Source organism: Aythya marila (genome assembly GCF_965140915.1).
Source record: "Aythya marila genome assembly, chromosome: 2".
Taxonomy (NCBI): Eukaryota; Metazoa; Chordata; class Aves; order Anseriformes; family Anatidae; genus Aythya; species Aythya marila.
The window spans coordinates 27,379,086-27,404,186 of record NC_139043.1 but is presented as its reverse complement, the minus strand read 5'-3'; the positions used below and the strand labels follow the sequence as shown (position 1 = coordinate 27,404,186).

The window sequence follows — 25,101 nt, the reverse complement described above, 5'->3', positions numbered from 1 at the left end:
AGCTGTGAGAGTACAATCAGTTCCCTGATGAAAAAATAATTAAAACCCCAGTTCTGTGGTGTAGCATCAGAGCCACTGATGGGAGTAGAACACAAAAAGCATTTTTATTTCTATTAATTTCATGGGCCTAAGAAACTCCGTTGTATTATGCATTGCATGCTACACACTTATTTAGAGCTGTACATTGTGTCAAAGCTATCATGTGTCGGTGTAAAGTGTCCATGTGAAATCTAGTTCTGTCATGTAATCCTTTCCATGCTTGGTACACAGAAATTTTCCTGTCTGTAGCATCTTCCAGAGGGGGACAGAAGGAGAAGAGAGAGGGAAGTTTAAAATCCTATGGCCTTACCCATGAGAAATGGTACACAGTGTGCAAAAAAAGTCCCCTGCAAAGCATGAAACGTTAAGCAGTAATTTGAGTTCAGTTTTATCTTCACTTTAGTCAGGATATGTTTATATTCTTATTACAAAACAGTAGAAGCAGAAGAAAAATCCAATCCCTTCAAACTCTCATAATTCTCAGATCAAGAAGCACAGTTGAAGGCTGAAGCTCATTTGAATGTGTTTTGTCCAGACACCCTGTGGCAGCTCTGATGCTTTTTAGCTGGTAGGTGTTGGTGGTAGAGCTGTGCATGTGCGTGCACATGTACTGAAGTGTGTACTGCACTGAAGGTTTAAGAGAACTGTACTACCCAAGTCAAGAATAGTGCACGCTGTTCACAATCATGGCTACATGATAGGGATGTTTAGGTGGTAGTGTTTGTTTTTGTTTTTGCTTTTTTTGAAAATAGGAGGGATTCCTACCTTGTGAAGGAACCTTTTAATTTCTTCTACCTTCTGTGCTTTGCTTTCAGCCTGCATTACCAAGTGCCTGACTCCACTACTTCGGAGATGCCCAGGGTGGTCTCATCTCAGGGCTTCTGTGCAGGTGCATTGCATGGTCTCTTACAGTGTGTGCTGGTGCTGGACTTGGTGCTAGCATGGCTGGCATCCATGCTTAGTGAAACTTAGAAAAGTTTTACCAAGGCTTGTTTTCCCAGCGCAGCCCCAGTTTAAACATCCATCCTTCAAACAATGGGGCTTGTACTTCAGTATTGCATATCACTGGGGCAAGACCTGTAACTTATTTGGTGCTTTTTGGTGTCTGATGCAGTGGGATTCCTCTCATTGAAACCTTCAGTACCTGCTGCAATACAAATTTTACATAATAATGAGCAATAGTATTGAAATCAAAGGGGATAGATGAAAATGGGAATTATCATCAAAGACTATTGTTCTTATGTGAGAATTAAAACTAGTACAGCTATTACTTTGTCTCACATTTTGATTACATTTTGTGAGAAGGAAAACTGAGTGTAAGAATGATGCTAACACACAAATTCAAATAGGATGTTATAGTGAAAATAGGTATAATAGAGCTGGTTTGAATGACAGAATTTGCATGCAAGCTACCAGGTTTGGGGGAATAACATTTCAATTACAAAGTGACTTTCTACTAGTTCTTTTCTTTAGACAGCTTCGTCAGAGTAAAAGCACAGCAAAATATATATCAGTCATGGAGATTTAATTGTTCTGACTAGAAATGTGATTAAAGAAAAAAACAAACAAACAAAACACTTTTACCAGCATATGATGAAGATTTTATGGTCACCTTGTTTGTACACAATGTTTCAGATCTAGCTGTTTGACAGAGAAACATGGTTGTTCTTTGTCCCAGTAAATACAGCAAAATGCTGCTACTGGTTCACTAACCCATATTAAGCTGCATTTTTCTGTATTCTGCTACAGAATGCTATAGCATTTCTTCTGCTTCCCCTACTCCCCCTCTTCTTTCTTTGCGGTACTTCTAGCACTCTTGCTTTATTGTGTACGTTCAATTCCAGGACTGTATGAACATGCTGCAGTGAGAACTCCGAACAAGTGAATTAGATATTCCAATTAAATCTAAAATTTCTGGGTAATTATGTCAGGTAAACTGCTAGTAGGTATTTGCAATTATTTGAATAGAGATTGATTTCATCATGTTATGTTGGATATCACTGTTTCAGCTGAATGTTTGATGTTCTCACTATAAATGTTTCAGCTGCTAAAAAAAAAAATGGTCTTACATTGCTGAAAAGTCTTTTTGCTGTGTTCTATCTTATGATAGACTTGCCTTGATCAAGTCCATACATAATGAGAGTTTTATGCCCCTTTGGATACCAGAACGTTTTCTCAGTCTCCTTTCCAGAATCTTTATAGCTTACAACACAACTGGCCTAATATATGTTTAATTTAGCTTTCACTTACATCTGTTGTCTTTTCTCATGGATTTTCTAATACACAGAAACAATCTTGAAACAGGACATTTCAGTTTTCAATAACGCTGTTCCAAAGCTTTATTTGCTTGTACTGCTGTAGTGACTGGGATCTGAGTCATGGGTAGCAATTCTACTCTGCTAGTCTTGTATAGGAATAGAAGAAAAAGGCAGTCTGTAGGGCAGGCATATCTGCATTTTTTCCACTCATCACACAGAATTAACCATTACTTCAGAGCTGATATTTCTGCTGTTCTGTGGCAGAAAGGCTGACGATATTTCTCTTGCTTTAAAGAGTAAGACAGGTAGACAACTAATGGTAATTAAGTCCTTTATAAGAATTGCAACACGACTGTTAATCTGCTTAATCAAGCTTAATAGGGTGAGGTGCCTGGGAATGTGTGCTCAAGCAGGAGAAATTGCAATTAAGTCCAAAATGTCAAACTTGAGAAATGTATCATTGGAACTTACACACTTTTTTCCAGGTTACCTAAACTCTTACCTCTTTCAAGAATTGTTCCACTTCTTGAACAGATTTGGTGTACGTCTGCTTAGCTTCAAACCTGGCAGATATTATTAGGATCTATTACACTGTCCAAGTGGTTTTCCTTTCTAGGTAGGCATTTCTCACTTTGTAAATTTCATCTCCTAAAATTAACTTTTATCAGTGTTTCTCATCAGTTCATAAATGAAGGGCTAAGGCAAACGAACAGAAGTTCGCTACCTCTTTTTTAAACATTATTCTTATGTGTTATTCCTACAAGTTCATGGAACAGAGATTAATACATGCAATAAATACTATTCCCACTCAAGGGAACAGTTGAGCCGAAGTATAGCCTGCAAAATGCAGAACATAGTGAAGCACACTAAAATCAGGCTTAGTACTGTGCAAGACTTAGGAAGTCCGCATGTTGCACATGGAATAGTTTAGTTACAGTCGTTATTTTGTATAAAACATTACCTTTTATGTTCTCAGATTATGTGGCATCAGTCTTGACTTTAAAAAAAAATAAAAAAAAAAATCATCATGTGCTTGCATGTGTTGGTGTAAAATTGTAATGGGTGCTCCTTTTCATAACTTCGTAGCTTGAATGGTGTTCTTACAGTTCTGTGGGAACTGTGATAACCTAGTTCCTTATGCTTTCTGTGCTGTATGCTACATAATTTGTTCTCAAACTGCAGTCTACTTTAGTTTCCATTTCAGTTTCCCATAGTCTTTACAACAATCAGGTATGCCAGAAGGTGCTACACTTACTTAATGCAGAGATTTGTGTCGATTCCATCTGCTGGTGGAGTTTACCCAGAGCCCCCAGCAGGAAGGTTTGCTATATTCCAGGAATTTTTCCCTCTTGATTTACTTCCCCCCCCTTTTCCACCCTGTACACACACTGTGCATGCTTTTCAGATCGAGTAAGTGAGAGGCTGGGTGACAAATTAGACTGAAAGCATCTGTTTCTGCTTCTATGCTGAAAGTGCTGAGACAAAAATATACAGTATATAGAATGAGTTAGTGCATTTATCTGATTTAAGTTCGGTTTGGAGATGATGCCTCACTAGCTGTATTCTCCCTGAAACTGGGCTACTACTAGAAATAAATTTTCCATGTTATGATAGACTGAAAGAAAGTAGTAATATAGAAGACACAAAGGTTTCTTGAAAACACGTGACAAATCCATATTTTAGTAACTGAATGTACTGAACAGGATTTTTGATTGCATCTGAATATCATTATTATTATTATTATTATTATTTTATGATAGCACTCTTGAAAGCTGGGCCTTTTCTGTCTGAGATTTAGGAACCTGTGTTTGCAGATATTCGCCCTTACAATCAAGCATGCCAGAGTCTGACTTTCAAACTCCCAGGATTTAAGATCTTAACACTGATTATTTATTTATTTCAATCTATTCAAATTATTTCAGTTTTATCTGGCTTCTTAAAGTTTATCAAGCTATTGATTTAATACTTTGTTTTCTCATGTGTTCTCTTTAAAGAATTCTGTAATATTAAATATTACATATTTATATTGTAATATTGTACTTTGATATTTGCATTGGAAAATTAAAAGTAGATTGTTTTTCCTTAGAAATAGGAAAATATGGAGGGTAATGGTCTTTTTTTTATGTCAGTGCTGCCATGGTAAGATTTTCTTGTACAGCATAAATCTCATAACTAGCACCTATCGCTTCAGATGCTTCAGAGCTCTTTTATTGTAAAATGTCTGCCTTGCCTTTGCTTCGGTACAATTCTCTTAGTCAGTAAACTCCCAACACTTCTCAGACCAGGATTTTGAAGGAATTTTTTATGTTGTGCTCCAGTGAAACAAAACATACAAATAAAAGTTTGCAGGATAGAAACCACAATGAAGTCCTGTTTGTAATGTCTTAGAGTAATTGAAGGAAAAGGAGAAGATTAATATGTATTACATTAGCTTTCCCTTGAGTAGAAAAGCAAAGGTTCATTCTTATAACTTGTGTGGTATTAAGCAGATTACACTTCGTAAGCGTAAAGGTTTTATACCTAATTCCTGAAGCCACAAGTAGTTTTAAATGTTGTCTAATAATAATTCAAATTGAAAATGCACTTATACATGAAAGGCAAAAGCTTGTGCTGATGCATTAATGTGGTGGTCTTCCTGGGCTGTCCTACATTGCTGCTGTAAAATGGAGAGTGCTTCTGCTGAATAAACCTTCAGGATATCAAAAAAGCTGAAAAACATTCTTCATTTAACAGTTCTTATACTTTTGCATCTTCTCTGGTTGGCAAGATAAATGTGCGTCATTTGGTAACGCAGCACTGCATTAGGTATTTTGGATCATCTATATAGACATATCAAGCATATATGCTTGATATTCCATGTTGTGTTATGAATCCTTTTTGTCAGTGTTCTAGGTTTCAAAAGAGGCACTAATTGCATGTTAAGATAAAACATTGATGTTGTTTCTTGCTAAGTGTCACTGAAGACTGCAACTAGAAACTTTACAAGTTTTTTTGTTTTCTGGCCTTTTTACTTGTCTTTCAAGGAGTTGGAGACATGAGGTAGACACAAATCCCGGTCTGTTGTATGAAGTGGAAACCATGGGTGCAATTTCCTCCTTTCTAAGAGAATTCAAATCTGTCTCTGCCTCTCCAAAACATATCCTAACTACCAAAGAAATCTTCCAGCTATGGACAGCCCTCTTTAGTTTGAAGTTCTTTCAATATGCTAAAACAACACAAGTAGAGTGGAATTGTAGAATCACAGAGTAGCTCGAGTTGGAAGCAACCTTAACGATCGTCTTAGTTCCAATGCCCCTGCCGTGGGCAGTAGTCAGTAAAATGCTGTAGTCTAGTGTTTAGAGTACTGGATCAGGCCAGGAGTATGGGATGTAGTTGTGTGACCAGAAGTCTCATGTACTATAAGTGAGTTTAGGTAAATGTGATTGGAAATATGGTAACCCTAATGCTTCAGGTTATGTTATGAGGTATGTTGTTGTCCTTCCTGTGTAAATGAGCACAGGTACTTGCTGCAAGGTGCTGGATTCACTTCTGAAGACCAGAAGCATACAAGTTTGTCATATCTTTTGTGACTGAGTCTGTGTATTCTGAACAAAATAAGTTTACTCTCGGAATTAGGCAAGTAAAGAAAAAGAAATGTATTTGATTTGAGTTTGTGTTGTTTTTTTTTTTTCACTGATTTTTTTTTTTTTGGGGGGGGGGGGCGGTAACCATTTTATAATGACAGTGAAGGAGTTATAGGAAAAATTATCGCATTTTCTGCTTTGATAATTTCGTATTTACTTGGATGAAAACTAGATTTTGTGTACGAATTTTGCTGTACATAAAGTTCTCTGTTAATACAATATTTAGCGTGTTGTACAAAGCTGTTTTAAAAATGAGCTATTCTGTGCACAAAATGCCTTCATCAACTGTGTACCCTGATACATGATGAGAATACAAGTATTTTTGTATAAATACTTGTATTACAAAAAATGCAAAAAAAAATGTGCTGTTTGTGTAACAGACAGTATCGTGTATGCACCTAACACATAGGAGAAGAATCATTTGAAAAACTAAAATTCTTTGAAACAGAAATTGATTGTTGGGCCTTGATGTTTGTGTTTTAGCAACGAATGGGGTAAGCACTCCTATTTCAAGTAAAATTTTAATGAGAACTTTTTCTACCAGTTCAAAGTTATTGAAGTGCTATACTGTCAACAAGAAATTCAGACTGCATTTTAAGTTTGTCAGTATAATTGGTTTCCTACTGTACGTACATGGAGAAGTCTGTGTGTGCATGTATATTGTGTTATAAACTTAAAATTCCAAATCTGTTGGTCAGGATTTGGATTGGTATTTCTATAGAGAAAAATAAGTGTGTTTTCTAGTTATCTTCCTGGTGTATATACAATAAAACTATTCATCTTATAAACAGGTTAGAAAAGTCTCTTCACTGAATATATTAGAAAAGTAGTAATATAAATGATAGTAAGAACCATATTGTAGCATGTTAGCCTGCCATAGCTTATTTTGTGTTGGACTATAATAAATACTATAATACTAAATACTATAATAAAGTTCTGCATAATTTTTAATTGAGTCTGTTCAGAATTTTGATTTTTCCCCCGAAAGTTGTATTAGTTTGCTCTTTCATGAGGAAAAACAGAGGAAAAAAAATCACTACATAAACAATTTTCCTTTGTTTGAAGGTTCAAGCTCAAGTGCGACATGCAAAACTCAACTTTGACAAACTGAAGACTGATGTCTGTCAAAAAGTCGATCTTTTGGGAGCAAGCAGATGCAACCTTCTTTCTCATGTGTTAACAACATATCAGGTATTCAAAACCCTATGAGCCTCCAAAATAAGATTTCCCATTAAGGTGTTTTTAACAGGTTACTATAGCAATTTTTAAATACAAGAATATGTAACTAATACTGGAGGGGAGATGTAAAATCTGTAAAAAGCAGATTGGTGTTTAAGCTAATATTGCCTTGAAATTTTACTCTCCCTTACAGACAACACTTCTTCATTTTTGGGAAAAAACTTCACACACGATGGCAGCTATCCATGAAAGTTTCAAAGGTTATCAGCCATATGAATTCACAATGTTAAAGGTAAGGAATACATCAGTGTGTTTGTCTGCCCAGTGATAACAAATAAGAGACCGTATAACCATGTAGAAAGCACACATTCATATTTTGTCCATATGTTGTCTGGCAATTTAATCCCTGTCCCGTCTTTTCATTTGAATACGTGCTTTCTGTCAAATGCATTTCTGGCTAGTAAGATCAAAAACTGCATGTACAGTGTAGTGATAAAGGACATATTTCAAAGGAAGACAATATTCAGGGCTACACTTAAGTATGTGTTTAAGTGCTAACTGGGATTGGTTTTGATTGTTCCTGAAGAATCATGAAGTCCAGCATAATTAGGGATTTATGCTCCCCTCCAAAATTCCACAATGAATTAATGCTGCAAAGCACTCTGTACTTGAAGAGGCGGCTCAGTTTGAAAGCAATTAGGAGTCATAGCCTCAGTCTGTGAGATGTTTGTGTATATGACATGCAGAAGTAGAAGCTGGGCTGCAGTGTGCTGTATAGCCTGTGGCTACCCCAGAGCTCCTGGAGAACAAGCACCTGAAGGTATAAAGTTTAGTTCACCCCAGGCTACCATACTTGCTCGTACATGACTATGCTATATTTAAAGTTGTTTTCTAGAACGTGTGTTGGGAGGGAGTGGTTTCTGATCTTTGAAGTGCATAAAGAGCTTGTGGAGACTGTTATTCCGGCAGCTTGAAACAACACAACAAAAGAACCGGCCAAACACATTTCAAGCTTCAGTCTCTCCTGACCAGAGGACAGAAAGAAAAGGAAGTTCTGCTCTGGACAGCTTTAAAGACTCAACCTTTTCCATCTTACCCAGTCTGTCCTGCCAGAAAAGTCTGCATTTGCTATGAAGCTCACAGAACTCTGCGCTTCCTTCTCACATCGTCCGTACATGGGTTCTAGCCAGAGTGCATCTCCAAATTCCAGCAGGAGACAGTTGGGAATAGTTATCTTGACACTGCCAGTAATTGCCTACAGACTCACCAGTTAAACTCTAAATCAGTAAAAAGGTCCTCTTTGTTTCCCCATCATCACTTCCCATTGCAGTGACGGCTGGTTCACAGCCTGGGTTTAGCATGGCCAGAGTCCTGTTGAGGAGCCTGGGAAGCATGCAGTGGGGCTGTTCTGCTCCTAACCTCATGATGTTTGAAGTTTTCTGAAGATTTTTTTCTCTATGCTTTTAAACGAACTCTTTCCAATCTAATTTGTGCAGATACTCAGAAAAAAATACAGGCTATTTATTCTCTTTCATATCTAAAAACATGATTATGTGAACAAGACATGTTTTAAAACACATAATGTTTAGATACCTTGTAAAGAAGCTTGTATGGAAAATGCACCACTTCTGGAGCATGAAATACCCTTGTGATGGAGAATGAGAAGTACCCTCGTGTTGGAGGATGAGAGAGATTTTGGAATGCCTGTTATCTTTTGAACTTTCTCCTGTGAAAGATTTTAGTATAATCTAAATTCGGAATTAAATTGGGAATCTGTGATGGAGAAATGCAATCTATATTGTGTGCACATATGCAACAAGCACGCCCTGGAATAGAAAGTAACTGTAAAAATGATTGTGGATATTGTAGTATGTTTAGGGTGAAGCCCTTTGTTACGAGAATCATAACCGTTTTTATTGCTGGCCTCCTGCTCTGAAAAGATGTGATTTCCTGTTTGTGCAGTTATATGTATGTTGAGAAATAATGCTAATCAGGGGTTAGTTTTATACTACAGAATTTCATGGAAGTCTCTGCTTGCAGAAAACAGCTGCTTGGGGATAAGACTCTGTTGCTGCCTTTTAGTATCAGTTCTTTATTTCTTTTGGTCTCTGGAGTGTGGGATTATTTTTTTTTTTTTTTTAGTACATCAAAGTTCAGTCTCCTATATGATCTCTTTTGCCTCAGTTAGTTTCTGTTTGTTCACATTAGATGGTTGCTGAGAAGATTCAGTTAAAATCTGTTAGTTGCATCAGGTGAGGTTCTGTTGCCTGACAGCTTGGGTGTCTACTGCTGCTTCAGGGACATTCAGGTCAGTCTCCAAACCTCCAGAAGAGTGTGGACTCCCTCAAGTCCCATGCCTTCTCTGCTAGACGTGCTAGAGTGTGGAAAAACAAGAGATGTTTATGGTTAGGAACTGATCCTTACCAGTCATGTCATGTGCTTATGCCAGAGTTTAAGGAGTTGCAACCTACTTCAAGTATTACTTTTTTATAACATATAATAAATGGCTATAGGTGATCTTGGGTAAGTGTAGTTTCTAGTGGAGAAACTTCTGGTCAAAAAAGATATCATGTCTGCTGTTTATGTGTTAAAAACATACAAATGGGATATATAATTGCTTAAAACATAAAATATTTTGATGTGCCCATTTCTACATTTTTAATTGGGAGTTCTCTCTTAGATATAAGACAAGGAAAAATATTCTTTAAAGGGATCTTTTCTAAAATAGTGAATGAAGCAAATCATTTTTCTTTTGTGATTCTAGTTCTGTTAGCAGCTTACTACTAGCAGTTTAACTTTACTCATCCTTAATTCAGGAGTGGTCCTGCCGAATTAAGCAAAGCTTATGTGTATGTAGGGTCAGCATTTTTACTTCAAAACAAGAATTTAAGGAAACAATGTTAATATTTGACTTAGATGTAAATTGACTTACTGAAAAATTAGAAGGTGCCATGTACTGGAAAATTACTATTTGTATTTTGTAGTATGAATATATTAATGTACTAGATTTACCTCAGGAAAGAGACTCTTAAATGCCTCTCGGTGTTGTTTCTGGAAAGAAAACATTGTCTTTAGAGATGTTTGCCAAACTCCCTTAATGAAAAGCAGCCCATTTGTTTTCTTTGCTTCAGGGTATATGCTGAGAGTAGTATAATTGTGCTTTTGCAGCTGTATTTCCTAACTGCTAGTTTTATGCTTGATGAAAGATGATTATTAATGTGCCAACAGATCTATGTATCACGATGTAAAAGTATCCATTACTGCAGTATTAAAGATGATGGGCTGCTGCTTTGGTAAAATCTTTAAGGTTTCATTGTCTTGAAATCACTATATATCAAAGGAATTCAAATTTATTTCAGGGGCTACTTTTCATGAATGGTACCTATTTCTAATTTCTGTCACTGTTTATTTGTCTTCGGTACTTCACGAATCTTTAGTCATATTGTTTACATTTCACTACTCTAATAATAAACTTCCTAAAGAGTTCACATGAGCCTAGAAACAGTATTAGCACTGGCAAGGGAGTCAAAAGGCCTAAATCTCAATGCATCCATCTATTTGTGTGCAAAGTGGAGCACTGCTGCTTCTGCTGATTACTTGGTTTGGAAAACCCTGCCCTAACACAGCTACTTCAGTACTGCTGCCTTCTGCTGACACTTGCTGTAGACCGGTATCCTTTCTCATTTCCATTTTGTTGCACCATGACTTTATTGCCTAGGCAGAACTGCATATAATCTTACATCTCTGTTCTTTTCTTTTTCTTTTCTATTTTTTCATAAATCTCCCTGAGGAAATACTGAAGCTACCTGATTGTCCTCCTCCCTCTCAGCCCTCTCTTAAAATGAAGCAGATCCAAACTTTTGTCTCTTCAGTGGTGTTATGCATTTCTGGATGTTGTTATGATGTCCTGGGATGTATCGCTGGCTCCTGGAGCTGCCCTTAATCATGTTACTTTGATTCCTTCCTCAGTAAAGAGGAAGAGCATAAGTTGTCCAAGGCACTTGGGAGGAATTGTGGGCAAGCTGAATGCATTGTCAGCACTCTGGTGATGTAACTACAGAGAACAGATTTTGTGTGCAGTCCAGGTCATCTCAGCTAGTCTTGAAAGAAGCTATAACATAAGCGAAGGAGTTTTCATGAGTAGCAGTCAGCTTAGGAACAGTGCCTGAACTGGAATCAGAGCTGCCTCCATGGTGGAGGAATCTCACAGTTAACTGGCTGGGGATATCCAGTCTGAGTGATGGTAGCAAGCAAAATGTCACTGGGTAACTTTTGGTTGCAGAGTCAGGATAAGCACAAGGAATGACTGTGAACTTGCTTCTGTAGCGTGTACGGTCTTATCCTGATTTTTATAGTTTAAAAAAAAAAAAAAAAAAAAAAAGAGAGAGAGACATAATGAAGCTAAGAAGAAAGCTTTTTAGACCTGAAACCTTCAGTCACATACATGTGTGGCTTACATACATGTGTGGCTTACAACAAAGTCCATGTGAGTTCTTGCTAGCATCCAGACACATGCTGTGAAGATGCACATTTGTCTGTTCAGAGCCAATGAGGTCAGTGATGCTTTACACACCAAACAAGTATGCTTGCTTTTGTCTGAATTCAGTCTGTATCTCACAACTTTGTTTAATCATTTTATTTCCTAGATGATGGGAGTTCTTCCTTTCTTTAGATCTAACCTGAAACAACAGAATGTCAGTGTCATTTCTATGCATGTTGACAATAGTGATCACATTACTGTGGCTTTTTGTTTCGAAAACAGTTGAGAATGGCTTTTTAACACTTATTTCATACCCATTGTCTAGATTTTGTTTATCCTTTTATAAAGATACCTCAGTTCGTAGTACACACTGGGCTGCAGAGTGGAGGCGGCAGGGGAGAGGATAGTAATTTAATTATTTGCTGTTAGAATTGGAGGAAATATTGGCTATATGTCAAAATAATTAGGTAAATTGAATTATTGTTTCTGCTAATTTTCAACAATTTTATCATAATCTCTACTTAAACTGAAGCTGTATTTCAGAGCTATATTTATTTTTCTAATACAGGAAATAGTAACTCCCATTATTATCGTGCTGTTTCCTTCCTGAGGTACTCATGAACTCCATTTCTATATGCTTTTTCCGTGGGTTGATCACAGTCCTTTAAAAATGGATTTCCTGAAACACTCTTTAACAATGAAGGAAGCATCATAATATAGTTTCTTGAAGAAGGATGCTGATTTCTCTGTATTTTTCATGAAGATGTGGAAGGTTTTACTTCTGATAATTCTCTAAGTTGCACAAATTCTCTAACTTCTACAAGTTAGGCTGTAGTTAACGTAGCTGTTTGTTGTTTGAAACCATTACATCCTTCTCAGGCAGGCTCAGTGCTGCTATGCGTAGCCACAGAGCACCACACACAGTTGCAGCATCACCTCCTGAGTGCAGTGCACGATGTGCTCTACAGTGGAGGTGTCAGAGATGGGTCAAGTGCCAGAAGCACTGCTGTCATTCTCTGCGCTCCAGTTCTGTGCGTATGTTTCTGAACTTTAACCCAGGTCCTCGCGGAATCAATGGAATAATCCCCCACCAGTTTTAGTAGTACACAGTGCAGTCTAGTCAACAGCTGGTACAAACACAGCTGAAGAGTAACATTCGTTCATAGGTGATCTAGCTGACGTGGCTTGTGTCCGTTATTCAGAATCCAAGAAGTACACTTAGCAGTGGTTCTGGTTAGCACTGTTACAGTGTTAAAGGAAAAAAAAAGCGGCAACCATAGATAAGGTACATTTCTTTAAGGCCTCTAGTTGTTATTGCTACCTTTGTGATCCCTCATCTTCTGACACATGATGTCTGCAGTGCTCTAGGTGCTTATGACAAATTAATCCGTGGCACTAGATAAAGGCATTAACTTACTGGGAGGAGAAAAAAAATCCAACTGCAGTATATGACAAGTCCATTCGTTTGGTTTCTAAAACACAGAAGTATACATCTCCACACAAGTACTAACAGAAACAGAAACTGGAATGCCCCTTCTGGTGACTAATGCATTCTGGTTAACAGGGCAGTGCATACAAGAGCTACAACATGTGTGGGAATATTTTTCTCACAGCAGGTGAGCTGGGGACTCTAACCTTTATTCAGTAGGTGAGACAGACTTAACAAACATGTTAAGTAACCTTCAGTTATTTAAGTTTTCATGCAGCAACCATAATTAATGCATAACATTAATGCATAACATTAATTATGGGGAAAACTAGTAGTATATTAATACTTCAGTAGTCTCAAACAGTCACTACACAATGCTTTTATGTGTTGGCTTGTTCACTTGCCCAACTTTGGGTTATAAAAGTGCAGACCGTGAAACTGCTCATTTTTATCTTATAGCCTGGTCTTTCACATTGCAAAGGGTCAGCAGGCTGTGGTAATATCACACCTGGCCTCTATCAAATTATCCAAGATTTTAACCCCTGCTTTTGGATTGAGGATATGAGCAGTACTGTCCTAGTGGCACTGCAGCTGCTAAGGTTCTGTGAAGAGTTGGGTCAGGGAAAAAAAGAGTAAAGAAATAAAGAAGCAGTACAAGGAACAAATAGGTTTAAAGAGTGCATCTATTCATTCTGTTTGAGTCAGATATGCTTTTGATACTAGACTAATTTATATAGGCTTTATAGTCTGGTTTGGCCTTACATGACATATTTTTGCTTCCCTGAATCTTTTTTCTTCTCTCTTTTCATTTATAATGATTATGATCTAGAGCTTGCAAGATCCTGTGAATAAACTAACAGAAAGAGCAGAAAAGGAGGACCTGCAGATTGAGAGCACCAAATCAGTAGAAGATCAGCAGAGTCAGTAAGTCACATGTCCTGTATCTCAAAATAATAAGTAATTTTATCTATAATCTACTTTCTCTTTGCTAGTCACCAAATATTTAAAACTAAAAATGTAGACACTGGTAGTTGGACCACACTAGCAAACAGTAAGCTTAATACAAGCATTACTGAAATTATGTACTGTGTGTATGAAAATTACTAAACTTTATGGTGAGTTTAAGAGCTTAAAAAGGACCCATTTAACCTTTATATGTTACTCATTTTTCTTAGCCACCTCTTTATTTTTCTACTTTTGCTTCATCTTTTCTTTAGTAAAAGAAGTGCTAAACAGCATCACATGGGAGAAGATATATGAGCTTTGTATTTCTCCCTTCAGCAGCGTCTCCTTACACCTGGGAACAGGATATGGATTCCTGATTGCTTTGGGCAGCGATTAGTTTTTGTAATGTATACAGCATTGGTTAGTAATCCAGCAAAGCAGGAGGTACTTAGTAAAAAGTACATCTAAGTGAACTGATGCTATCAAGGTTTGGGTTACCTGTAGCTCTGAGGTGAAAGAGAATTATGAATGGGCTGCTATAGAGAGAGAAGAACAGGAGAATGAGATGTGATCCCTCCCCTATGGGACCATCAGGATTCAGTTGCAACGAGATGCTACATTGATACAATCCTGCTGCCACCTGTTGTTTTGACTATCCATGGTTAAGTAAAGCACCCAGCTAAGGATCAGTTGTCAAAAAGCAGAGAACAGCTTGGCCGGTAATTAGTGTATTTTGCTTGGCTATTTATGGTAACAGTTTTTGAAAGAGTTCAGTTTTTCAGTTGTTTTTGCTTGCTTAGATTCACATCCACTGACCAAAACCAGTTTATAAATTGGTCAGGTTTGGGGCTAAGCAGATGAGAAATGACTTGGCCAAGTACCATTTGGCAGGTGGCTGTTTTCATAGCAGTTCATTGAGTCTGATGCCTCTCACGTGACAATAATAGAGAATTTCAGAAACAATTGTTTTTTTTAGTGTTGAAAATAAAATTCTAGAATAAATGCATGATTTATGCAAAATCTGTGCATTGGCATCTACCAGCAAATGCGTCAGATCCATGTAATGGTTTCACTGCTTTTTACTTATGGATTATCTTTTTCCTTTCATTGAAGTGGGGAAAATAACATTTCCTTACAACTTTGGTGTATCCATCAAAGCATAAACATGCATCTAAGATTCTAGTAGAATGATACAAAGTAAAATAAAGCTTTTCAAATCTTCATGATCTTTCCATTCACTCTAAACATTCATTATACTAGAGTTTGGCCTGAGTAACTTCCCTTTGTGTAAGAATTGCTTGTAAACCATTGGTGTTTTTTGTGTGTGTGTGTGTGTGTGTATTTTGTTTTGTTTTGTTTTCTTTATTGCAAGAGCTGTTTCATCAATAGTGCTGATTTGGTTCTTTAGAAACCTGCTGTCATGGGACAAAACTCACCTGACAGTTGTTTTTATTTAGTCACTATTACAAAGTTAAAAAGAGGAGTGCAAATTGTTTTTCTGTGGACCAGTTATACCTCCTTAGTGATATTAATGACAGCATATTGTGCTTTTCCAGATTTGGTCTACACTTTTTATTATAGATATGTAGGTAGGTGGTAGGTTTTGACAGTTGGTCTTCAATATTATTTTGGTTTTCAACAGACTTCTGCCAATGAAGCAATAAAATTTAACAACAAACTAGCATATACAGCAAATGCAGGAATCCATATGAATTAGTGTTTGTTTATTGTCAATATGATTCTATAGTGAAGTGACCAAAAAGAAAAATATATGATAGCGGTAGAATTGTTTCCTCATATTTTTTTTTTTTCTTACTCTTTCAAATTAAGGTTGATTTCATTAGATGAGGAGAGCCATACCAAGGAATCAGACTATTCAGGTATTTTATTTCATGTGTTCATAACTTGCTAAATGCTGTAATTTATGTTGTTTTCATTTCTGTTATTTAATATACATTCAGCTTCAACAAGCAAATCCATATAAATGCATAAAACTTAAGGCCAGGAAGATCTGGTAAACATAATACCTTATTTATTGTATCATAATGCATTTCACTCAATTACTCTCAGACAGGTCAAATAGTTTGTCTTCCAAAGTGTAATTCTTACACTGGGCATGTCCTCAAGGAAGGGATTTTCTGATTAGTTGATGTCAAGACAAGGAAAGTATGCCACTTAGCTTGCTAGTTTATCCCAGTGATTAAATATCCACTCTGTTAAAAACTTGTTAAATTTGGTTGAACTTCTGGCTAAGTTAGGCAAAGTCCTATTCAGCTGCTGCCAGTGACCTGGTGGGTGGTTATTACCCAGAGACACAGCCAGGCTCTAATTGGAGGTGCACAGTGAAAGAAGGGGAGACAATGGACACAAGTTACAAGAAGGAAATTCTGGTCAGATACTCAGAAAAAAGCTTCACATTGAGGATGGCAAAGCATTTGCAACAAGTTCTTGGTGAAGCTGTGGAATCTTCATCCCTGCAGATATTCAAAACTTGACCCATCCCTGGGAAACCTGATCGAGCTTCATAGCTGGCTGTACTCTAACAAGGGGCTTGGACAAAATGACTCCCAGACATCCTTGTAGCCTAAATTATGCCATGGCTTTATAGTATATTTTTATCTAATAAATTAATGGAGAATCCGTCCAATATGTAGTATTTCAGCCTCCATAAAGGTTCTTAAAAAGTGCTACATTAAAATCAAAACTCCCCTCAAATCTTCCTCTTGGTAGGCTAAGCATATCAATGTCTTTAAGACATCTCCTATAGACCTTTAGTTTTGAAGCTTTTGTTTCCATTCCACTTCCAACATTCCTTTTAAAATTTGAAAAATACTACTGTAAGAAACATTCCTGATGTTGGTCTCCCCAGTAGTGTTTCTAGAAGGTAAAATCACGTTCCTTTTTCAACTCATCACCTTCCTTTTTGGATTTCCAGGAATATCTAATTTTTCAGTAACATCATATTAGAAGCTCATATTTGATTTTGTTGTTGTTCATAAAAACTCAGTTCATTTTGGTCACAGATTTCCATGACTCATTCTTCCATTCTGGAGCACAGCTTGTATTCCGTATTCCTTGAGATATAACTTAAGGCTTAGTGGTAGTAAATTCTCCCAGCTTGACTATAGAAACTCAATGACTGGCCTGAATGACCACCTCTAACAGTCTGTTATAGTTGTTTGTACGTTTTATTCAAGAGGGATTCTGTGTTTACTTCCAGATGACTGTTAAAGCCATTGAAGAGCAATGGAAATAACACTAAACCTTGCAGATCTAAACTAGAAACACTTCTACTTTGCAGTTGTTTCTGCTAACAACTTTTTTTGACATCTGTTAGTTGTCATGTTCCTAATCCATTCAATATGTTCCCTATAGTTATTATGCAGTGCTAACTTTTTAGCTGGAAGGCTATGCAGTGCAAAGTCAACTTGTTTCTAAACAAATATCTTTACTAAAATAAGCTCACAGTTTCATCAAAGAATGGAATTAGTCATTTTGTGTTTTGTTTCTTTTAAAAAATTAAAAAAAAAAAAAAAACTAAGCATGCTTTCCATAAAAATACCTTTTATTATAGGAGCATTTATTATGCTCCTATTCTTTATTGAATCAGTTAATGTTTCACCTTGGAGTAATGATGAGCTATGAGCCCCTAGTTACCTACAGTTATTTGAATCACCCTGTTAATTACTGTTGTTGTTTGAGTGTTTTTTTTAATAGTGGCACCATAATAGGACTTTTTTGGTGTTCTGAAGTTTAACCCATTTTGCAAGTAATCAGTAAGATCAAATATCTGTTTTATCATATATTTTAGCGTTCCTGGATGCAAAATCTGACTTTTAAGATACTGTATTAGCAGATGTTTTCTAGAACCTTTCTCAGTTATTTACAGACTGCAATATATTTCAGCATCATCCGTAATGTAAATACCTTGTTCTGTCTCTTTCTGTGTCACCTTTAAAAGGAACTGAAGTATTTTGTAATACCTCTGCTAAATTTTTCCATTTCCCTATACTAGTGAGTCTAAGTTTTTTTTTTTTTTTTCTTGAAGTACTCTGTACATCCTAAAATAATAGGCAGCACTGCTAGTGCTGTTTCTTCATAAGAGCAGTTTATGAGGAATGCTACTTCATAACTTCCAATTTGTATCATTTGCTCTGCATTTGCCTTTAATGTGCTATGGATGTTTTTAAGATTGGCTCCATCATATATGCCATTCAACTGATGTATGGTCAAGAATGGCAATTTAAGGAACAATGAGGTCCTGGGCACTTTTATGCTCTCTCCTGCCCTGTGCAAGTACAAGCTTCTGAAAAAAAATAAAATAAAATCTCTGCTTCTGCAGAAAAGCAGATACCTGTCTGATTCTTGCAGTTGCCTCAGCTGGGTGCACCTAGCCTGGAGATGGGCTTCTGTGGCGGGTGGTAATTAAAAGGAAGATCAGAAATTTGACATCCTTTAAAGTGCTTGTATCTAGGCTGGGTCTTTCATCAGTTGCAATGAGGTTAATTTTAAACATGAATACCAACAACTGTTGCATGTTGAACTTAGTGACATTGTTTATGAACATATATTCTTGTGCCAAGTGCAATTTGACATGTTTATGGATCTTGATTACAGCTGCCGATGGCAAGGATGCCCTATCCAAGTTACAAGGAAATTGTAATCACAAGCAGAACTCAGGTGAAGTGTCTTAAGAAAACTACCTCTAAATATATATATCATAATTGCCAGTGTACTGCAAGTCTTCTTTTGTTACTTTCTAATTATTTTTTTTCTGATCTTAGGTGCCATAGATGACTTATTAGACCTACAACCTGAAGAAAATGGTATGAAACGTTTGTGTATATCTCTTTCATTTGCCTTTCCATTGTAGGTTTCAAGTATAATTTTAATCCTAGATGTTAATTGTTTTCCTAATCTAAAGGGTTCATGTGTTTCTGAATGAAATTGTTCAGTTAGTTTTTAAATAGTGTTAAAAGAAGCTCAACTTCATAAACCTACAGAGGCACTATACCTGATGTTAGAATATAAAGCATACCTTATTGGTATGCCAGAGGTGATTCAAGGGTATATTGCATTTTCCCCGTTAAAGTAAGTTCCACTGTAAACCTACCTTTCCTATAACTTTTCAAAATCTTTTGTTTTTAGTTCTCTTGTTGTACCCCAACCCTTCACTTGGCAATACTTTGTAACCACAAGATTTTATATCAGAAATGGACATATAAGAAACAAATGATTAAATCCTCTTAGAAAACATGTAAGAACAGGTAACATTTTCAGCCACGTAGTTAATTAAATCTGCTGTGCTTTTCTCAAATACCCATGCAAAAGCAGTCTTTAATTCTGGACTCTACTCCTATTGTTAACCTTCTGTTAGATTAGTGACAGCTCAAGGGGATATGCTGTACCAAAGGGGCTGTTTTACCATGTAACATATGAAAGATCTAGGCAAAAAATTTGTATCGAGTTCTCGCATGGAGTAAGGCTATTGCTCGTAGTTTCTTGATTTGCTCTTCACTTCATTCATCTCAGAAGAATGAGCAAAAGCTATCTTAAGAACAATGAAAAGAAAAACCTGTGGCAAGGCAAAAAAAGCAAGCAAAGAAAAAATCCCTCCCTGTGGTTTAGTCAGTCAGCCTTAGTGTTATTTGGAGTATTTAAGGTACTGCCTTCATGTTAGGTAAGGAACAGTGGACTTGCAAACACTTTGACTTTGGATTTGCCACAAGCAGTCTGTCGCACTGTGGGGAAATTACACCTCCACTCACGAAGGCAGAAAAAGGGAAAGTTTCCTCAGGTACCTGTGCAGATAGTCCTAATCTGTGAACAGATAAGGTAGTGATTACTTCGTTTCTGTGGTTAATAACAAAAAGGTCAGTGTGTGGCCTTTTTCCTCTTGGTTTTCCCCTTAATCATTTGCATTCTTTCTTGGACCTTCTTAGAGCAGGTACAGATAATGCATACAATTACTGGTCATACAAGTTTAGCCTTGTCAGTTAGAAGTGCTTTCTTTTTTTCTTTTCTTTTTTTTTTTTTTTTTATAAGTGAAATAGCTATGTCAATATGAAAGCAGTTGTGGGACAGCTACATCAGATAAAGATGCTTATGTTAATGTTATGATATCAGCTGTCTACCCTAATTTCACACAATAGCTAGCTTTAGGCTAGTGAATACTATATTATTTTAATTGCTCCCAAACACCCTTTTTTGTGTGTTTCAGAAGGTAGTAGTCTTTATCCTGTATTTCAGACCATGTATCATTGTAAACATTTTTCGCTTCTCTTCCTATGAATATTTTTAAATACCAGCAAAACGAGGTGACATTGCAAAGGAGTATGAGGGTTGTTAGAGGCTTGTTCATATAAACACAGAATATAGTGACATTGTTTTTTTGGGTGTTTTACTGGAAGTTTTTTTTTTGTGGACATTTATAAGATGAGGGGCAGCATGTGAAGGCAAAGAAGGGATCTTGACTGTGAAAATGGGCAATGAAAACAGAGAAACAGGAAAAGAAAGAATAGAAGTTCTATGGGTGAGGTAAGAAAGTCCGTATCATTCTAGTAATCTAGCAGATACCACATGAGTAATGTCTTGATAAGCAAGACTGGTTTCAAGATAACTTTTATGTCAAACAAGTCAAGCTTACTGCTGTTTACTTGGGGTAGTCTCAACATAAGCATCACCCTGTCCTCCCCTACTCTGTGTGCGTTTTCTCTCCAGGGAAACCAGAAAGACTGCTGAGACATGAAATGTGTCACTCTTCTTTTCTGGTGGTCACGTGAAGTACAGCAAGATCTAAGTGCTCTTCAGATGTAAATCTATATGTTTTGCTTTTTCACACAGTAATAATGGGACTACTGCAATGGGATAGCCAAATGAAGCACAGTTTTGCTCTGAGCTGTGTTAGCTGCAGAACTTCTGTTCCATTATAGTAAACGTAATTTGTGGTTAGGCACACTATTGGTTTGTTTCAACAGTTCTGTTACTAAGGATGCTCACTTATGCATCTCCTTCCAAGTTCATGAAGGGGCCTAGTGCAAGCAGTTTTGAGATGGTGCTTTCCAGTAAAAATCAGTTCTTACATGTCTTAGAAATAATAATTGTCTTTTCCCTCTGGAAGGATTCACCCCTCTTCTTCACATGATGGAACAGCGATGGGCTTGAGAGAACTATAGGTGCTGGGAGAACATTCACATTTATTACTATTTATCTGAAGTTTGGAAAGTGCCTGAAAGTTCGTGAGAACAAGTTGTTTTATATGGTTTTAGTTATAGTCTAGTGGAAATATTAGAAGAATTGATTTGTTTGTAAAGTTTCTGTTTCCATTTTTTGGTCCTGTCAGGGAATATAAAATGTAAAATTAGAAAGGAACTGAACCTCAGTGTTGACTTCAGTGTTGACTTAAAAAATCCTTATATTATGTGTTGGCTTGTTTGTTTCTTAGCATGTAGGTGTGTATGTTGACTCATCAGCCTATTTTTAAAACAGTTTTGTACTTTTTTTTCTCCTATGACTCAAATTCAGCCATTTCATTACAAATGATTACAGCTTTTATAAGGGAACTTTCCTGAGAAGGTAGTTGCATTTAAATCAATAAAAATCATCTGTTGCTCTGATAGCAGACACTTTGCTGCTATCCATCGTTTATCCCAACCCAGAAGGGTTAAAACATCTTTGCAAGCTGTATGCAGCTTGGAGAAGTCAGCTGATCTACCAGAGTTTTGGAAAACTGAAGTTGTTTCTGCACTTTACCACAAGTTTGAAATGATTGTAATTAAGACAAACTGATCTGTGTTTTAGTAACAAAGCATTATCAGCATTGTTAACCACCATTTTTGTCCTCCACATACTCCCACAATGGAGTTCTAAATGTTTCCAAGTAAAATAACACTTGGGATTCCTTGATAGTTCCTGCACTCTCCAAACATTTTGTAAGCTAGGGAAAGGGATTGTAATCCTGGTTACAAGCTTCATTTATTTTATATAACTGTTTAACATTTCTAAAATAGGAAAAAAAACGTTTTTAAGGAATGTCAGCATAAGATTCCTCTGCTGCAGTTCTGGAACTAGGAAAACTAACAAGGGTAATCAGAAGGAAAGTGGCCCCAGTTATTTCTCAGTGGCCTAAGGAAGAAAAAAAAAATATTACTATAGCATTGAACAGTGTAGAAATCTCACTTTGTGTGGAGTAACCTGTTCATGTGGGGAAAAAAATACAAATAAACAATGAATAGAAGGTCATAAAGGCTATCTGAAATACATTCTCACAAAATTCTAGAATCATGCCCAACTGTTCTTTATTTTCAGTTTGTACCAATTGGCTTTTTTGAGAGGAACTTCATATGATGCTTCAAAAAGTTTCTTCGATGCTTTTAAGTATTGGACTATGTAATGGTTTTGGTGGGACATTTAATAGATTTTTAAGTATATCTGTAGTTTTTTAATGGGAAATGAGTCTGAACAGTGAAGTTATCTAAGGTAATCAAGGAATAATTTGTTGCATAAGCTACAGCCCAGCTGTTCAAGAGAATTGGTTCTAAAAAAAAAAAAACAACAAATATTCACAGAAAAATATCCCATCTCAGTTAATATATAAAAACTAGATTGTATATTTTTTAAATGTTCCTTCTATTCTTTGATTGTTTAAAAGTTGATTTATCTTTACTCTCTGTTTTGCTCTGAGACAGCATCAAAGGATCAGTTTGTGAGGCCCTTGGAGTCAGAACCTGGTGATAAGGATGACATGGTGTTACTGAATGAGATCCTCAATGCTTCCTCCCTGGATGAGGGGGAATTCAGCAAAGAGTGGACAGCTGTTTTTGGACAGGTTGCACTTACTGATCTCACCATGAACTCTTCAGCTGGAGATGAGGAGACCACTTCATCGTCAATGGCATCAACACCATCAGGCTATTTGCCCTCACAACTGTTAGACCAAAACATGAATGACCTCCAGTCATCTTTACACGGTGAGAGCTCATCTTGGTTTGTTAGATCTTTGTTTCTGCTTTTGGGCTTTAGAGTATGTCTTTTTGCTTCTTATAAGTGTGGTGTTGTCTTACATCGTGTCAGGAACTGCAGAAACCCTGAAGTTAAAGTAAGGTGTGGCCTGGAGAAAAATATATGTATTTGTTTTTCAAGTCCTGCTCACTCAGTGTTGGATGAATTAGTCTAAAGCCTGAAGTACAAATAATTGTCTTGAATATTTTCATTAAACTTTCTGAAATATTCTGTAGGCCTTTGAAATGTTTTTTTTCTGTAATAGAAAATATGTTTTGGTAGGTTTTACTGTAATCATAGCTGCTGTGACAGTTAGGGAGCCAAAGAACTAAAAATGATTACTGTATTTTGTCTGGAAATAACTATTTTTAAACAACTTAATGAAAATCAGTTGCATTCATTCGCTGCCTTATTTTTAATGCATCCAACACTGCTGCAATGTAGGGATATGGGTAAGGTAGAATGGAATGTTTCTCATCCAAGCAACAGGTGGATTCCTCTTGTGGGCTGCATATCTGCCTACCACTGCAGGTAACAGCTCCTTCTCTCCCCCTTGTTCTGTGCCGATTGTTTTTTTGGGGCTTTTTGAGTTGCTGCTGTGGGAAGGGAAAAGGTGGGAGTGATACTAGGAGAAAACTTTCCTATTGCTTATGTGGTTTGGGGGAGGGATGCAGATGGTATTAAGCCAACAGCAACTACCTTTGTCCTCCCCACCATACTCGGCTGCCAGCCTAGGTTTCTCTGTAGGGCTAGGGGAGAAGCTTGGCGTTTTGGGCCAAGCCCAACAGTCATTTTCATCTCATTTGGGGAAGAGCAGAGTAGGGAGACTAGCAGACTGATTTCTTCCTGAAGACTACTTCTTGGAACCCATGAAACTCACACAGTCACATGTGATCTGAAGTGAACTGTGCCGTTTTGGCAAAAATAAGAATGTTTAAGTTATAATTAATTCAGATACAACTCCTTCCCGCCATCCACCCAAATGCAAATACTTAGGTTCACTGACTTCAAGGATTAGATGGGAACTGGGCAAGTGACATTTGCAATGCTGCACAATTTTGTGACGATAGATAGGAGGATATATCTTTTACATATATATATATATATTTTATATATATATATATATTTATATATATATATTTATATATAGTGATACATCATACAGGAGTATGATTAATAGAGTAAAGAGGGACTGGAGAGGATTTGACTCCATAAAATATGAAAAGAAAAAAATCACGAGGTTTAGTTATTACATTGTAAACTGAGCAGTTTCTGACCAGAAGTAGACATGCTATCTACTGAAAGGAGAAAAAGGAGCAATGAGAAACACCTTTTTTTGATATAGAGACATAAACAAATTTTAAGCAGATTACTAAAAATAGCAGATATATTATGAGATTGGGTTGTGTTTTGTGTTATTATTGTTATAGCTTAGTTTTTGCATGTTTTTAAATGTAAGCATTATTTTGAAGATAAAATATTTTTAAGGTGTAAGTGGCAAACAGACTTGTGTATCCTTTCTGATGTTACCTCTTTTATTCGCATGAGACTGTGACATCGGCTGTGTTTTTGCCACTTCAAAATCAGAAGTCAGATCTATGGCATTCAAGAAACACTAGAAATAGAAAATCAGTTCCAGTCAATATAATATCCCAGAATTGTTTTGAATAAGAAAAATATAAATATGTATTAAAAGAGTAAAATATGTTGATGTTTTCAAAATGAATTTCCAAGGTTTTGGCAGAAGATCATAGTAATTGATCTACTGGCATTTGAAAAGTCACGGCTAATCAACTCCATGATTGTATCTGATAATCAGCATGTTCCCAGATGACTCTAATTGCCAAGTGAAATACATTATTTAAACTAACTCTTACAGAATATTTTTAATTTTTTCCATATTTTAACTGAAGGTGAAATTCTGTCCATTTGCGTTTCAACTTTAATTTTAAACTGCATTTCATTTCACAGCACTTCTTTCGTAATTTGACCTTGCCAATAAATTTGGGAACAGACACTATTTTTTAAAAAACAAAATACTAACTGCAGAGTAAACATATCTAAACATTAAAGTTGAAAAGATCAGACAATATGATTTATGGGTATTTTACTGAGGATCTGTAATACATATTTTACACTGCTGTACTC

The 25,101-nt window shown here is 36.5% G+C and overlaps 1 protein-coding gene across 4 annotated transcripts in view; it reads left to right on the top strand.

The window, feature by feature from the left end:
* The window catches only part of ICA1 (islet cell autoantigen 1), a gene marked incomplete at its 3' end in the record, with an annotated part of 71,170 nt that overhangs the window by 40,216 nt on the left and 5,853 nt on the right, over window positions 1-25,101 (top strand). For 3 of the 4 annotated variants that reach the window (XM_082754735.1, XM_082754733.1, XM_082754734.1), the window contains 7 exons: window positions 6,986-7,111; window positions 7,293-7,391; window positions 13,838-13,932; window positions 15,784-15,833; window positions 18,571-18,633; window positions 18,738-18,779; window positions 22,641-22,922. In XM_082754735.1, the coding sequence (XP_082610861.1) occupies window positions 6,986-7,111; window positions 7,293-7,391; window positions 13,838-13,932; window positions 15,784-15,833; window positions 18,571-18,633; window positions 18,738-18,779; window positions 22,641-22,922 (757 nt within the window). The remainder of the gene's footprint in view (window positions 1-6,985; window positions 7,112-7,292; window positions 7,392-13,837; window positions 13,933-15,783; window positions 15,834-18,570; window positions 18,634-18,737; window positions 18,780-22,640; window positions 22,923-25,101) is intronic. The other variant, XM_082754736.1, reaches the window with a different exon arrangement.